The 16,981-nt window shown below is 37.4% G+C and overlaps 3 protein-coding genes and 1 long non-coding RNA gene across 4 annotated transcripts; 3 read left to right on the top strand and 1 right to left on the bottom strand.

Annotated features, from left to right (window-relative positions):
• Positions 1-1,827: 1,827 nt before the first annotated feature.
• On the bottom strand, positions 1,828-6,526 carry LOC147512193 (Translation initiation factor SUI1 family protein). Its single transcript, XM_086595157.1, has 7 exons — positions 6,294-6,526; positions 6,112-6,210; positions 5,837-5,898; positions 3,600-3,681; positions 3,457-3,524; positions 3,277-3,360; positions 1,828-2,258 (listed from the first exon to the last, which is right to left on the bottom strand). Exons 1-7 carry the CDS (start codon positions 6,439-6,441, stop codon positions 2,202-2,204), a joined length of 600 nt encoding a protein of 199 aa, XP_086451283.1. The 5' UTR covers positions 6,442-6,526; the 3' UTR covers positions 1,828-2,201.
• A 609-nt stretch (positions 6,527-7,135) lies between these two features.
• LOC147512192 (LOB domain-containing protein 24-like) lies at positions 7,136-7,648 on the top strand. The gene has a single exon (XM_086598679.1). The coding sequence runs from the start codon at positions 7,136-7,138 to the stop codon at positions 7,646-7,648; it is 513 nt and encodes a 170-aa protein (XP_086454805.1).
• A 174-nt stretch (positions 7,649-7,822) lies between these two features.
• Positions 7,823-10,141, top strand: LOC147512191 (uncharacterized). The gene is made up of 2 exons (XR_015217147.1): positions 7,823-8,008; positions 9,858-10,141. It is a non-coding gene; the product is annotated as an uncharacterized LOC147512191 (long non-coding RNA).
• Positions 10,142-14,300: 4,159 nt separating this feature from the next.
• LOC147512190 (uncharacterized) lies at positions 14,301-16,491 on the top strand. The gene is made up of 3 exons (XM_086599452.1): positions 14,301-15,274; positions 15,389-16,215; positions 16,373-16,491. The coding sequence occupies exons 1-2, from the start codon at positions 14,380-14,382 to the stop codon at positions 15,799-15,801; spliced, it is 1,308 nt and encodes a 435-aa protein (XP_086455578.1). The 5' UTR covers positions 14,301-14,379; the 3' UTR covers positions 15,802-16,215; positions 16,373-16,491.
• The last annotated feature ends 490 nt before the right edge of the window (positions 16,492-16,981 follow it).

Below are 16,981 nucleotides of genomic sequence, written 5' to 3'. Positions count from 1 at the left end.
GGTAAGATGTTAGCTAATAGAATAGGTATAGGTTCTGAATGTGAATACGTGATTAGCACTGCAGTCTTCTAATCCACTTCAAAAAGCCCTCTGCGTTGTTAGTGTAGAACAAGATAACTGATCTTTAATTGCAGAAAGGCAATCAACAGTCAACACAAAGAACTCTTATACGTGTACTGATGGTAGCTGGTACTATCGAAATAATAAAAAATTAACATAATAACTTCAACGTCCTCAAGGAAGACTGTTAGCAGACGAGTTGCATGCTACTTTTTATCTTCATATAACATTGAAATGGGGTTGTTTCCGAGGCTTCTTCAATTTTATCACATGACTAGCGCATGTCTTTTGGCAAGTGAACGAGATGCTCTCTCCCATACAAGTATATTTAGTAGACGTACATCGTAGTGTTCTCCAACACCAGCACACCACCTCCATCTAGGAACGTCAAATTTCCGTTTCTGTTATTTAACCAATTGGTTGGTTCCTATTTGCATTATTTTACCACTTTTAATAAACCAATCTACGCGATTCCCATTTTACTTATTTTCACTGATAATGTTTTAACTCTTAACTACCTCTCATTGCATGAGTTCTCTGCTAAGCATTTATAGCAAGAGAAATGTTAAAACCATGCATCGACTCTCGACTGTTCTTCTCCTCACAGTGGACATCCTATTCTTTGTTATACCCCTTGTGACTGCACAATCTACTTGCCCTTTGGATATTCAAAGTATTCGTGTGTGTCTTGTCGATATTAACCGTTTTTCAGCAATTAGAGTGCATGAAGAATGTTGCTGAAGACTCGGTGAATTGAGCAAATTAGATGCAGCAGCGATGTCCTCATAAATCGCATACTCGTCACAGTTGCTCCTGGTGTTTCTCGAACTAATATGGTACCACCTACTCTGTCTGAATGTTGCAACATCCTTTGAGAGTATAAATGAGCGTAGGGCTTTTTTGCCATTAAATGGATATGTACTTCTAAGTTCTAATGATATTGTTTGATCTCTTGTTTGTTGCTATGTCTACTATTTTAAATCGCTTGATTAATTATATTGCCAATATTGAGATTCACTGTTGAGTACCGCGCATAGATACAAGTGACTAGACTGTTGAGTGCCGCGCATAGATACAAGTGACTAGGGATATGTTGGCCTTTATATTGCAGTTAGAAAGTGTCTTTCTCTTTCTGTTTTGTTTTTGTTTGTCGAAAATTTCAGATAGTAGGTTTGGGGCAACCACGAACTCAAAGTAGACTTACCAAGGAATTAAGGGCTCATTTCTTGTGGATATGTTCATCCCATCATGGAGATCCATCAAATGGGCTGATTGTGCAAGTTAAATTGGGATTGGGGTAAAGCTATTTGGGATGACTATTTCCATGAAATTTCTGCTATGTCCAAGTTCAATCAAGTGACCAACTAGCCAAAGTTTTGTGTATCCATATATGAGATAGAGCCATACATAGGGGCCTCCGATTTCGATTTTACACAAATAAATTTGCAAAATCATCAATCATCGAATATCAACTTGCAGCACTAAGCCGCAACCGTACGGTTGGCAACAAGATGCATACCTTACATCAGAAGAAAGACAAAATTTAAGCAGCACGAAGCAACTATGAAAGAGCGGCACAAGGAATACACAAGGCTCCTCCATGCAAGGTCTTTGGCCCAATCCCGTATTCATTCTGAATTGGGAAAGGAAAGTCTCCAAACAATCTATAATAACATTTTTCAGTAGCTTGGATATTATTGGGATGCAACGATTCCATTTTCTCAGTTCTCACTTTTCAAACAACAAAAAGCTGATCAACAAAAAATAACAATTAAACGACCATCTTACTTTATAAAGATGTACAGTTCCTGAACACATTGATTTGATTTTAGGCAACATGGGGCATAATTAAATCTACCTATTTTAACATTGCCTATGTACAAATCACAAAATTGCTTTCTACAAATATTTTCCAACACGAGTAGGTCATCTCAAGTGAACAGTTTGGTGAACATGTGATTAAAAAGGTGTTACACTGGGTATAAATAAGAAATTTAAAAGAGTAGACCGTCACATAAATAAAGTATAAAGTGAACCAAGTAAAGAGAAGATGATCCCATTCTCTCCTGTACCGCACAAGCTTGTCCATAATTTGTTATTTTGTCAAAAGTCATCAGAGTTTTTTCTTTGAAGACATGGATTCAAGCAGCAGGAACCTTTCTGCCATCTTCAATGAAATATATTGCAGTTTCTGGAACCTGGAAAAGGTACATTAACAATATGAAATTACTTCAGAACACTAGCCAAAACAATTAGATGTTTACTTCTTTTTTCGGTGAACATAAAATGCTGCAACGATCACAAACTTTTTAAGTAACTACAGGGAAAGAAAAGGAAATGAAGAAAAAGCAATAACATCTAGATCCCAGAAGCAAGCTGCCACTACAAAAGCATAAAAATAAATCTCACTAACATCACAAGGACTAGGTTGTGTCACGTGAACACTAATAAAGCTGCTCAATAATGAATGAAACACACACACAACCAACAACAGCAAAAAATCCATTATAAAAATTACTCTTTATTAGAATCTGGGTAAGTGGGTAGAATTTTCTAGAATCCAATAATATCTAACACTTATTATTTGTGTAGAGGCATCACTTATCAGATAATTGTATAGCAGCCCATGTTTTAACCAGATTGGACAACTGTCTTGATTACAATTTGGAACATTCTGGGATAAAGTTACGGCGATTCCACTTATAAGCTAATAAAGAATAATACATATGCACATTGGTCTTAAAAAGAATGTAACTCCCTGGTTTTCAGTGCCATTACAAGAGATGGGACACACCTAGGAAGAGTGTTATTGAGGTTGGTATGGCCAGAGTAGGAGGTAGTTTCCATCATTGCTGAGGCAAATATTTATAAAAATTGGGGAACCTTGAAATAAAACAACTGTAATCTGGGTTCAGACTTCAGAGCAACTTTTAGACAGATTTTCTTATCAAGTATGTAATGTTCATACAAGGATTACTGATGTGAGGTCATTAAATGCCCTTATGAGCAGACCGTATGTGGAAGATAGTCTTGCACTGTTAAGTAAAAAGTATGCAAATGCTTGGTATAGTATTTATCTTATACTGTGTAACATAGTACTTAATTATAACATTTTTCAGTAGGCAACATATTTAATGATCAAATGAACACCAAAGAAACATTTCAATATTTTTTATGTGACATGAAGAAAAAAAAGTAGGGAATAAAGAAAATTACGTCAGGCCAGGTAGTCGTAATAAACTCCACAATGTCATAGGCTATATCCCCTTGGACATCAATTTGCTCCTTCTCAGTTGGACCCTAAATCAAATATTGAGAAAAAGATAACATTACAATAATTGAAAAAGATAAATTCATTGAGAAAACACTCCATTATACATACTAGATATTCTATACCTTAACAACAGAAGCTCCAGTGGCAAACTTTTTCCCAAGCTTTTTAGAAGCATCACTGAGTTTAATACCTGAAATTGGAGTTAGAAAGTCGACTTATACAGCTATAATAAGAAGAGAAATTAATCACAGAGCAAACTACTCACCAAAGAGTTCCAGTCCTTTCACTATGGTGACACATTTGCGTTTGTTCCGTACAACCTTTTCAATCACAACTTCTTGCTTGTCCTTTTAAAGAACATCCAAAAATCAATTTTAGTCTCCAAGCACATGTTTTGTATCATTGGCATGCAAATAATGCAATAATTTTCTTGCGTGTTAGTCACTGCAGAACTGATTTTATTCATGCAATGTGTAAAAATGATAAACACTTAATGATGTTCAAATAAAAGTCATCTTCCAAGGACACATGCCTCACAACTGCAAGCATCTAAATAAGCCACTAGAACTTGATTCTCAAGCTCCATGTCTTGAAACAAGATATACATTAGGGCGACTGTAATATCATAATTCAACAAATAAAGTCTTTCAAGACACTTATTTGATGTAATGAAATAAAGCAAAGATAGAAAACATATATAGCATAGGAATATACTCTGGGCATCAATTTAGATGTCGAACCACATTTCAATATCAGAAAGATGATTCGGTATATCCACAGAATCAAAACTTAAATTTTTTTGGATCGATGCACCCCAAGTCCCTAAGCAAGAATTATACCACTAGACTAAGCAAGTGCAGTTTCAGAGAAGAACTACTCAATGGTGCCAGTGGACTAAGCCTGATAAAGATGAGCTGATGCTCAATTCAGATGGATCTGTTCCAGACCAACAAAATGGCTATGGGGGCCTCATCAGAAAGCCATCAAGCTGCTGCTTGTTTTGCTCATCTCTGGAAGCTCAACAATCAAATCTGTGATCAAGAGTTTACTGCAATTGATATAGGAGTATAACTTCAAGGAGCTATCTCTTTGGAAATAAAGATAATGAACATATAATCAGACCTCTCTGAGAGCTGTCAGAGCCATTCAATGGAAACCTTGGTATTGTATAAACCTGTTAGCCTCCATCATGAACAAAGGTGAAAACATTTGACAGAGTGGTGGTGATGCATGTGTTTAAAGAAGCCAATCAGGCTGCAGAATACTTATCAAAGTATTCAAAATACAGTGATGACAATGTAAATAGTTGCATTTCTCCTTTTGATGTAAACCTGTGTGGCTGTGTGACATCCTTGATAAGTATGCAAATGTATGCAAGAGTTTAAATTTGTTAATACATAGTGGGGTTTGCCTAACCTAACCCCTAATGGCTTAAAAAAAAAAAAAAAAAAAAAAAAAAGAAAGAGAAAATACTACTAGACCCAATGCCCATTGATTTTGATGTCCTTTGAAACCTCAAAGTAAAAGGAAGAGCTGTAACAAAGTTTGTTGCACTCTTTAACCTTGGAAACACTGCTCTCTTTGCTGTTACAGTGTATAAAACTTGGATTTTCTTTTCAAATAATTTATGCGTACCCATCCTGTACCATTTAAAATTTTACTTATTTTTTAATGAATTGTGAGGCTAAGGCAGACCGCAACCTGTACCATTTAAAATCCAAACTTTGATATAACAGGTAAAGGAATAAGCTACTGAGCATCATTCTTTTCTTTTTTTAATAAGAAATATATGAAATCTTTTCAACAATTAGTAGAACATAAGTGTGTCATAGAGGGATCCAAGTGTAGTAGTATATAACAATTTCATTGATGTCTATAGAGTTTAGATTCACCTTTCCACAAAGAAAGAAAGCACACAGTAATGGCATATATACTTCCTAGTTGAAGATTATAGTGGGAGAAGCAAGAGCTGTTGACACACCATAACTACTACCATTACCATAATTTGATAGAAATTCACAAACTTTAGTGATCATCATCATGGTCACAGCACATATCGGGTTACACAAATTACTCTACAAAGGACACTCATACAGAAATGTTTTAGAAAAATTCAACAGGGCGTAACTTTGAAGAATAAGATTAAAAATATCAATCAACACACATGAATTGAGCGTAAGCCCCCTTTCTCGATTTCGTAATTCATCTTGAATGTACTTAAGCAACTATTGAAGATACTAAGGTGAATATCTGACTGATCAAAGATTTGAACCCCTAAATCTGGACGTGATATACACACATACACTGAATGTTATCACAACAATTCTTCTCTATACTCATCTTGGACATAGTTAAGGCAACCATATGTTTGTATTTCACCCAACTACCCAAGTATGAAGCACCAGTCTCTCTTGAAAGAAACTACTATATAACATAGTGCACGGAATAAATGCCAAGCCAAATAAGAGTAGATTTAATGCTACTAAGACTTAAGAGACTTACTTTCTTCTTTATCTTTCCTCCAGGAAGTCGCTTTACTTCCTCTTTCTTAGTTGTCGACGTACCTACAAGAAGAAAACATTTTACACTACTAGCATGCACTGCTTTCCTATAACACATATCAGAACATATATAACAATAATTGCTCTTTGTGCCAATTTCTTTTCTTGGATCCTAGATGGGCTTACATGACAATCTTTATCTCTCTTTTTTTATATATTACAACCACAAACCACCCTATATAATAACTGTTAAAAAAAACGTATTAGCCTTTATACCTGAATTAGCTGAAGAAGGAGGTGGTGCAGTTCCATCAGAAGAGATACCAACAGATTGAAGTTGCTCAGATACTTTATCAGCTTCTTTACTATTTGCTTCTAATCATACACAAAACAATAAACAAGTTAAACTTATTTACTTTAAAAAAAAAAAAAAAATTATAAAGGAATGATATTTATACCTTGAATAAGATCTGGGTAAACATCAGGAGCATTCTGAATCAACCAAGGTTTGCATTTCTCAAAATCAGGACCAAACTCACAATACTCTGCCGGTAAAGTACATACCCCGCAGTACAATACTCTAAACGGTTCCGGCTTTTCCGCCATTAATTAATTTTTTTTTTGCTGCCTTTCTTTTCTTCTTCTCTGTTGCGTCAAGTTTTCACATAAAAGAATAACAGAAGAATAAATGGGCCTGGGTTTGATTGGCCCAATCTAGTTTGTTGGGCTTAGATGCAGGCCGGGCTGACAAACTGTCCCCTGTAAGTGAGTGTGTACTGTGTAACATGGAAGTAGTGGTGGGTTATGGCGACGTGCTGACGTGTGACGACTACTATAACTTTTAGCACAACTATGAATGTGGTTAATTCAAATATGGAAAGTTGCAGGTGAATGCATTTGTAGCATGTTGAGATTTAATGACCAAGATTCTAAACAGATATAATTGTCTCTTTTTAGACACAATTTGTTATGAATAGATGTACATTTTTTAATGGAGAAATGAGTCTAAAAGCTTGGTAGTTCTGTTTGTTTTTCAAATATATATTGTTCTTGATTGCCCTTTTTTTTGTAGTCCATAGTTGTATTCTACATTGTTTTCTTTGCTCTTGTTGTGTCCATATATGTAAAGAGTGCTCAATGCCTTAACTCATCTTTCTTCTTTTGTACAAGTGTTCAATTCTAGTTCTTTTCTTCACCCCCTATATATTTACTTTAATTTGTTTCTAATAGTTTTACTTTTTTTCTTTTCAAGCTCTTAAAATCTCTATTATCTTCTACTTGTTTGATAGGATTTAGAAACATGAATGTTGGTAATATGAATAATGAGCCTAATGGGAATGGAGGAGCGCTTGCTGCTTTTGCAGCCTGTGCTTCATGCAAATTTCAGAGGAGAAGATGTGGTGCGGATTGTTTTTTACGACCGTATTTCCCTGCTGAAAGATATAAGGATTTTGAATTGGTGCACAAACTTTACGGCGTAAGGAACCTGGTGAACTTGTTACGTGCCATTAATCCTGATTGGAGAGCGAGAGAAGTTGCTGTTGCTACAATAGTAAGGGAGGCTTGGATAAGGCATGCAGATCCTGTTAGAGGTTCTCTAGGCGTCGTTCATAATCTCTTGTCGCGGCTTTCTTCTTTTAATAGGGAGCTTGAACATGTTAGACAACAACTTGAATATCATCGACATCGTGAGCAACAGAGACAACAGCAGCAACTGAAGTTGCGACAAGTTCCACCTTCAACATCTGAACTGCAGGAGCTTACAAGGAACAATGATCAAGCATCGCGACCCAATAGCCCTGTGAGAATCTGATGACCCTTTGTTTATTTTTCGATAACTTCATGAAATATTTCGGTAACTTCATTTCGTTTTAATAGAATTCAAACTTACCGAGCAAAAAAAAAAGTGATTAACTTTGATTTTAAATTTTAGTGATGGAGTTATACATGATTCATTAAGACAGTAAAAAATAAATATATATATATATAGTCAACTGATTGATTTTCCGTCATTTTGGTAGCAGAATAAGATATCTGGTGCAGGACACATGAATGGTTCTGACCCTGGAAGCACTTCATATGTGAAACACCTTCAATCCTATGGACCTGGTATGGTTCCTAATACCTCCCACCAAAACATGGAACCCATCTGTGTTGATTCCGAAGAATCAAGGTATGTAGGTCATATCTCCATCAGTGATCGCTCCTTTTTATGATTCAGTTTCATTCTATTTTATATTTGTTGTTTATTTTGTGGGTGCACCTAGAAACTAAGGTCGAGATTTAGAATTTACATTATTTAATACTTGATAGATGAATCTAATTTAAGGTGCATCTGCATGGATTCGGAAGTAACTATGGCGGCTTCTGATCCCACCGATGCGTAGACCTTCTTTCCACAGTGATAGGCACCAGAATTAGCTCCTATTGATGAAGAGGAGAAGTTGATCCAGGTCACCCTGTGTTTCAACTTTCAACCTATTCCAGGACTCCACATTATGATCATTATCCTTTTAGAATGCTTTACAGAACCACCAACACCTCTCTAGAGCAGCGTAAGGTTGTTTCCCATTGTAGGCTTGTAGCACAAGGTTAATTGTAAGCAGCCTTATTAGTAGAAAATCCAATACCCCCAATTAGAGCACATGTAATGTCTATGTGAAGTGCTCGTTAGCTCGCAAACAATCAAGAATCGCTATTTAACCAAAAAACGATGAATAAAATTGATCCATCCTATTACAAAACCTCAAGAGCCCTTAAATAGGCGTCTAAAACCTAAATATCAAAAACTAATTCTCTTCGAATAGCCCAGAGCGCGTGCACCCCCATCAGAAGGCTAAACCAAGGGCGTGCGCGCCTTCAACTAAAAACAAAGGCCCGACTTCGAATAGCCCAGAGGGCGTGCTCCCTTGTCAGAAGGCTAAACCAAGGGCGTGCACGCCTTCAACTAAAAACAAACAATCAGACCACCGAGACATCATCATGTGCATCCATATATGTATCTGCAAGATCCTGTACTGCATCAACATGGCAATCCTGCTAGTTTTGGATTGCCTTTACAGGCTCCCTTTGTGTTCACCTTCACACTATTAAATTCGTAAGTAGGAGGGATGCAGCCAATAGCACTGTAGTACGTTTGGAGTTTTTCTAGCTCTATTTAGTAGGAAACTTGAGCTGAAATAGATCACTGAGGCCTTCATTTCAGTATAGTACAGGTAGCAAAAGTATGTATATTTGTCCTGGTTGGATGTACAATAAACAAACTTGGACCATTATCACCAAGATTTTGCTTCTCGTCTTACCAATTGTCGCGTATGCCATCCATACATCCTGTGAAATGATCAGAGCAATCTTTCAAGTCACTCGTCAATTTATTTTATCTTCAACCTAATGGTGTCTTGATCTTATGTGACTGAAGTTCAGTGGTTATACCCGTGTATATACAACTATACTACCGATCCTTTCTAATCAATATGTTGTTTGGTCATTGTATTATTGTACTTACCAAACACTTGGAATGTGCAACGAACCTAAATTCTACTTGCTGATACATAATTAGTTGGCTGTTCAATCAAATTTTACGTTGCAGGAGTGTTGTTCCATTAATTTGGCTCACATATTTCCAGTCCCCTGTATACAATGCAGCACATAGTTTCTAAGTTTATATTATTTCCAGTCTCCTGTACCACATCAACAGATTAGAGGTCCTTTTCCATCGTAGTACTTCTTGTAACATTTGGAAAGCCTTTTCTGGTAGCTATGATTCATACCATATGTATCTTCAGTTGCAAGTATGGGGACAAATGGCATAGAACCGTAAGAGAATCTATACATGCACTATCTATAATTGCAATTTTTCAGTCCTCTGTTGAAATTATAATTGCAGAAGTGGTGAACAGAGATAAAAACGTTATTAAAATTGTGATTGTAATTTTAATTGTAATTTAATTTAATTTTTTTTACCTCTGTTTTGAGTTTTAAAATTGTGGCTTTTGATTTATGACAATTAATGCTCATTACAGTGCAGAATCAGCTCCTGGAGAAGACCCACCTTCTGATCATGTTTGTGATGAGGGAGATGAGACTGATGTTGCTGGACCATCCAATCCATCTAGTGTGAACGGGATAGAGGGAAGGAGCGCATGACCAACTCTTGCAGCAAAAGGTTTACCAAAAGAGACCAAAACATAGCATTAGCTATCTCTAAATGATTATGGTTTAAATATCTCTTTCTTATATCAATATATCATGATTCAAACATTTGGTATGTATACTGTAGTTTCTTTACTAGAATGGAACTTGGACGTATCTGTGTTGCAACTAATGGCATTAGATGTGGCTTGTCCCAATTGAAAACTGATGTGGCTATATATTCCGAAGGCCAACAATGAAAAGTTACGAATTGTTGGATGATTTGAAGCCAACACAGCTCTCTAGATTCATAATGTAAAACAGAATCTGCGGCTTCAATGGTTGTTATGCAACTCTGTGTTCTAGGTTCTTATGCAACTCTATTGTTGCTAATTGCAAGCCAAGTAGCTAGACATTGACATGGAGTTTTAGTAATGGCCCAACTTATATCCTAGCTTACTAATAGAATTATAACGTTAGTTCTAATTGGAAAACAACACCAATACCTACACTTATAAATAAGGGCATCTCCAATGGGGGGTGTAAAATTACACCTCCACATAGGCGCCACCTAGGTGCCATTATGATTTTACTACTCCAATTGTAAATTATTGTAGAGTCCATAAATATCCACTCTCTATTGTTCCCAATGGAAAAGTGTAAAAAAGTTCAATTTTAAATTCGGACGTCACTTGAAGTGACGTCTCTTTTTAAATTAAAGTGGGACGTCAAGTGACGTCCGAGTTTAAAATTTTTAAATTGTGACTTTAGAAATAGATAGGGACGACACTCCAAATGATGTCCGAATTTGTTTTTACTCAGACGTCTATTCAAGTGTCGCCCGGGCTTTTTATTAGCTGATAGCGAGAGGGAAATTCCCCACTTTCTCTATTAACTAATACTCTATTATCTACGGTATAACACCCCCATTGAAAAGAGTTTTTTGACATTTGGGGTGTAAAATTTCCACTCTATACGATTTATACCCCCCATTGGAGATGCCCTAAGTGATCACTATCCCGACCAACTGAATCAAATACCATCAAAATCTAGACAATCCGTTATTTAACAGTCTTTCTAGAACACCAAGTATAGGGTTTTGAAGAGCTCAATGAAGAAACGCAAGTCAAAAAGGTATCTCCTACCTGAGATCGTTGAACATATTCTCTCAAGACTACTAGTCAAATCACTTTTGCGATTCAGGTGCGTATCTAAATCATGGCTTCGGTTGTTGGAGTTAATACCGATACATACCAATCGATCCCCACTACACAGATAACTTGTACTAGGACCAACAACAATCTCCAGACAACAATCTAAATATTAACTACAACCTAGCTAATATGCCTAACTATCTAAACAACTATTAACAACAGATAATAATGTAAGGAGAAGAACAAGCATACCACAACACAAAGATATACCGTGGTTCGGCCAATGGTGCCTACTTCTACAAGAGCTACTCCTTTTATAAAGTGGGAAAGAATATTACAATCACTCATTTCAGTTTCTCACCTTACTAGATCACTCCTCTCTCTTTATAGGCTTGTCTCTCTGTAAATGTCATATCTCAATCTTGATTGCTTTCAAGATTGGGTTTTCTCTCTCTTGTGTTGCATTGGTTCGTGTTGCTTCTGTGTATTAGCTAGGTTTTGCCAAAAACCCTAACATATATTGTAAACTCGCAGTTTCACAAAAATAGAATTCTGCGGAAAATAGGCATGGGCGCGGGCGCGCTCTCGGCAAGGCCAATGTCGAGCGCGCCCTATTAAAGTACTGGAAGTTGTTCACGGCATGGGCACGGGTTGCGCCTTGCACAAGACCAAACTGAGCGCGCGCGCTCAGCCTTTTTCACAGAAATTGAACTTCTTTCTCTCCTCATGTGAGGGATAACTCCAACAATCTCCCCCTCCCGAACAGTGAGGGGGGATACCTCCATGCAATTTCCAAATCAACAGGAGGAGTCTGCTACCATTCCGGCGGTAGCACAGCAAACATCAAACTTATCTTTCGATAAGCCTTTGGTCATCATGTCTGACCCGTTCTTGTCGGTATGGATCTTCTCAATACACAAATGCTTGTCTTCGAGTACTTCTCTAATCCAATGATAACGCACATGTATGTGTTTGGATCTAGAATGAAAACTCGGATTCTTGCTCAAATGGATGGCGCTCTGACTGTCACATAGAACTACAAACAGTTGTTGCTTTAGCTCTAGTTCATCGAAGAACCTCTTCATCCATAGCATCTCTTTGCAGCACTCAGTGGCTGCAATATACTCGGCTTCCGTAGTGGGGAGGGCAACACACTTTTGCAACTTAGATTGTCAAGAAACTGCTACCCCTGCAAAAGTAACCAGATAACCGGAGGTGGACTTCATCGAGTCAACATCACCTGCCATGTCTGCATTAGTGTAGCCTTCAAGTAAGGGCTTACTTCCACCAAAACACAAATATGATTTGGAAGTGACCTTAAGATATCTCAATATCCACTTAACACCTTCCCAATGTTCCTTACCCGGATTTGACAGGATTCGGCTTACAACACCAACGGCGAAAGCAATATCCGGTTTTGTACACACCACTGAATACATCAAGCTGCCTATTGCGGATGTATAAGGAATCTTTTCCATCTGACTCTGCTCATGCTCACCCTTTTGACATATTTCTTTGGTCATACGGAATTGGCCACCAAGCGGACAACTGACTGGTTTTGCTTGATCCATGTTGAATCTCTTTAACACCTTCTCAATGTAGCTTTCTTGAGAAAGCCACAACTTCCCACTCTTTCTATCATGAGTGATCCGCATCCCAAGTATCTACTTTGCTTGACCCAAATCCTTCATCTCAAAGGACTTACTCAAGTCTTTCTTCAGCTTGGATATTTTGTTGATGTTTGGGCCAACTATCAACATATCATCCACATACAACAAGAGCACTATGAAATCCCCGTCTGAAAATTTCTGAACAAACACACAATGATCGGAAGCAGACTTTTTGTATTCTTGCTTCGCCATAAAGGAATCAAACTTTATATACCACTGTCTCGGTGCCTGCTTCAACCCATACAAGCTCTTTATCAGCTTGCATGCTAGGTGCTCCTTGCCTTTGACATCAAACTCCTCTGGTTGGTCCATGTAGACATCTTTTTCAAGGTCTCCATGAAGAAAAGTTGTCTTAACATCTAGCTGCTCAACCTCCAGGTTCATACTTGCGGTCATACCCAATACCACCCGGATAGAAGTCATCTTCACTACAGGAGAGAAAATCTCATCAAAGTTAATACCTTTCCTTTGACCAAATTCCTTCACAACAAGGCGAGCTTTGTGCCTTGGGTGTAGATTATTCTCCTCATGCTTGACTTTTTAGATCCACTTATTCTTGAGAATTTTTCTTCCTTCCGATTTCTTAACTAACTCATAAGTGTGATTCTTATGCAAAGAATCCATCTCATCATGCATGACCTTCAACCACTTTTCTTTGTCTCTACCTTCAAGAGCCTCTTGATAGTACATAAGTTCTCCACTATTCGATAGTAGAACATATGTATGTGGTGGATACCTGGTTGAAGCTTGTCTCTCTCTGTCTGACCTCCTTGCCCCATCTATTGGTGCCTCAGGAGGATGCACTTCTGCTTGCTCTGGTGGTGGTTCATGCACTTCATCTGCATCTTCTATATCAATAGGTTCTATCCAGTGTAGTCAAGGCGCAAGGAAGCGCGCGCCTAAGGCGCAAGGCGCGGAGAGGCGTTTTTATGCGCATCGCCTCAGTCAAGGCGCGAAAACTAATATGAGGCGTGCGCTTTATACGCTTTTGTGCGCTTTTAAGTGAGGCGCAAGGCGCACCAGGCACACGCCTGACTTGAGTTGTTTATTTAGGTTGGTATTCACAAATCTCTAAAGCATCCAATGGTCAAAAACTCAAAATAGAATCAAAAAGATAATAAGAAAAGATAATAAGAAAAGTAGAAAACAAAGAGTCACAAAAACAAAGAACAGAGTAACAGACGCAAGTCACTCAACACAGTGAGTACGAGACCAAAGAAGTGAAGAACAATTGAAGTACTGGAATACAAAGTTATAGAGTGAGTACGAGACGTCGAGAACAACTGAAGCATCTCTTTTTATCCGCTTCAAGCCTTCAACAAGGTATTTCACTATTTCTTCTTATGTTTTTTCTTAAATCCATCACGATCTCTTTTTTTTTTTAAATGATAACAAAATAGAATGAAATAAAATAAAAACTTATGCCATAACTTTGGCTTGAAGAACAAAGTAATCATAATTTCGTCAACTTCTACATTTTTTCAGGTGATTAATTAAACGTGAGTGATGATGGCAATGGCCGCAATGCTAGTAATGTGGGGGATGGTAATGGTAATGAAGGGGAGAATAGCAGTAATAAGAAAACTGATATGGGATGGAAGTATGGCTTTTTAAAAGATAAGAACAATTCGAACGATGTGACATGTGTATTCTGCAACAAAACTAGTAAGGGTGGAATTTACCGTCACAAATTGCATCTTGTTGGAGGAGGTGCACACCAAGTTACTGGATGTAAAGAAGTGCCAGCAGCCGTGAGGAAAGAAATTCAGGAATTTATGGATACAAAGAAAATGGCTAAATCATACTCGTCTCCTTCAAGTGCGTTTGATCCTTTTGATCGTGATGTGTTAGGGGACGATATCGATTTAGATGGAGCAGATGAAGTGGTTAATTTGGGGGATGGTGTTTCTGGCAGTAGTTCAAAAAAACGAAAAGGTACAATGGATGCTTTTGTTATTCGAAAAGTGGACAGTAATCGAAAGAAAGCGAAAGTAAGACAGACTACTATTGATGAGGCACTGGATCCGAAAAAAGTTGAATATGCTATTCAATGCATAGCGAGGTGGTTTTACCAAGCGGGTATCACCTTTAATGCCGCTAGGTTTGAGAGCTTCAAAGTCATGATTGAAGCTGTTGGGCAATGCCCTGGAATGAAACCTCCAAGTTACCATGACTTGAGAGTTCCTCTGCTGAAAAAAGAGGTGGAGAACACGGGTAAAATGTTGGAAGCAAATAAAAAGGAGTGGGAAACGACAGGTTGTTCACTTATGTGTGATGGATGGACTGATCGAAGGAATAAATCATTGGTCAATTTCTTGGTGAATAGCCCTAAGGGAACGGTGTTCTTAGAGTCAATTGATACTTCGTCATTTTCGAAGACTGGCTTTAAAGTGTTTGAGATGGTGAGCAATGTGATTGAGAGAATTGGACCAAAGAATGTGATACAAATCGTGACTGACAACGCCTCAAGCTATGTATTAGCTGGTATGTTAATCTAGTTTAGTTATTTAATACATATTATTGACATTTTACTTTTAAATATACTATTCTACATGCATGCTTGTATTTATTTTTTTAATTATTTGTAAATTATGGTAGGAAAACATCTGGAAGCCCATTTCCCTCATTTGTTTTGGACTCCATGTGCGGCACATTGCCTTGATCTTACTTTGGAAGATATTGGAAAAATGCCAGATGTGTTGAACATCATAAAGAAGTCGATTAAGTTGAGTGGGTACCTCTACAACCACCTCAAAGCACTAGACATGATGAGGTTCTTTACACAAGAAAGGGAGCTGCTTAGGCCTGCCAAAACAAGATTTGCAACTTCATTTTTGACCCTCGGAAGCATACACAAGCAAAAGGGGAATTTGAGAAAGATGTTCACTTCAGAAAAATGGGAATTATATAAGGCAGCATTGAACAAAAATGAAAAAAAAAAGTCAAAGAAGTGGAGCAGATTGTTTTGTCAGAGTACTATTGGAATGGCATTGTTTATGCTCTCAAGTTGACTTCTCCACTAGTTAAAGTCCTCCGAATGGCAGACAGCGAGAAGAAACCCTCAATGGGGTATATGTATGGGGCGATGGAAAGGGCTAAGGATGTAATCAAGGTATCATTCAATAACGACAATGACAAGTATGATACTGCTTTTGAAATCATAGATAAGAGATGGAATTGCCAACTCTATAAGCCATTGCATGCTGCTGCCCACTTGCTAAACCCGGAGTTCTTTTACAGCAATCCTGATAAAATTGAGGAAGATGCAGTAATCGCTAAAGGCATTCTTACTTGCATTGAAAAGCTAGTGCCTTCCATAAGTGAGCAGGTTTTGATTACGAACGATCAATTACCAATGTACAAGAGAGCTGCAGGCCTATTTGGGAGTAACTTGGCAGTTATAAATCGAACGAAAGTAGCACCAGGTATGCTATTTCTTAATATTTTATATGTTATAATGAGTTCAATATGTTAGATACTTAGATCATGTTATTGTACAAGCTTAAAGAATCAAATGACTTATATATAATTACTAATTTGTTTAATACCCTTTATTTTATTTTATTTCACTTTTAAATATAGCTGAATGGTGGAGAGCATACGGGCAAAGTACTAAAGAACTGCGAAGACTTGCAATACGCATACTTAGCTTAACAACTAGTGCTTGCGGTTGCGAACGTAATTGGAGCATATTTGAACATTTAAGTAGCATACTAATATTAGTTATTACTAATGTGACCCATCAAATGTTTGTTGTTTCAATGCTATTCCTATCATATGACATATATTTTGCTAATCACTACCAAATCAATGTGGTTAAGTGTTGAGGTTCATGACTTTTTAATGAATTAAATTGGTTTTTAAATGAATACATCAAATTTATGGTGTTGCGTATTAACTTGCATTTCTTTTGGGAATTAATAGATTCACTCCAAGAAAAGGAATAAGTTGGAGCAAACAAAGTTGAATGATTTGGTGTATGTTAAGTACAACCAAAGCTTGGTGGACCATTGCAATATTAGGGACGTCGTTGATCCTATTTCACTTACAGAGTTGATTGAAGAGTCTAATGAGTGGATCACCGGAGAACTATATGTTGATCCCAAAGATAAAGTGCATGATGGTGCTGACTCACTGCCGGGGGATGCGGAAATGGCTAGTGGCCTATTTGAGGCATCTAATTCTATGCCA

Source organism: Coptis chinensis, chromosome 3 (genome assembly GCF_015680905.1).
Source record: "Coptis chinensis isolate HL-2020 chromosome 3, ASM1568090v1, whole genome shotgun sequence".
NCBI lineage: Eukaryota > Viridiplantae > Streptophyta > Magnoliopsida > Ranunculales > Ranunculaceae > Coptis > Coptis chinensis.
The sequence above is the reverse complement of the archived record's forward strand: the minus strand, read 5'-3'. Positions and strand labels throughout refer to the sequence as shown.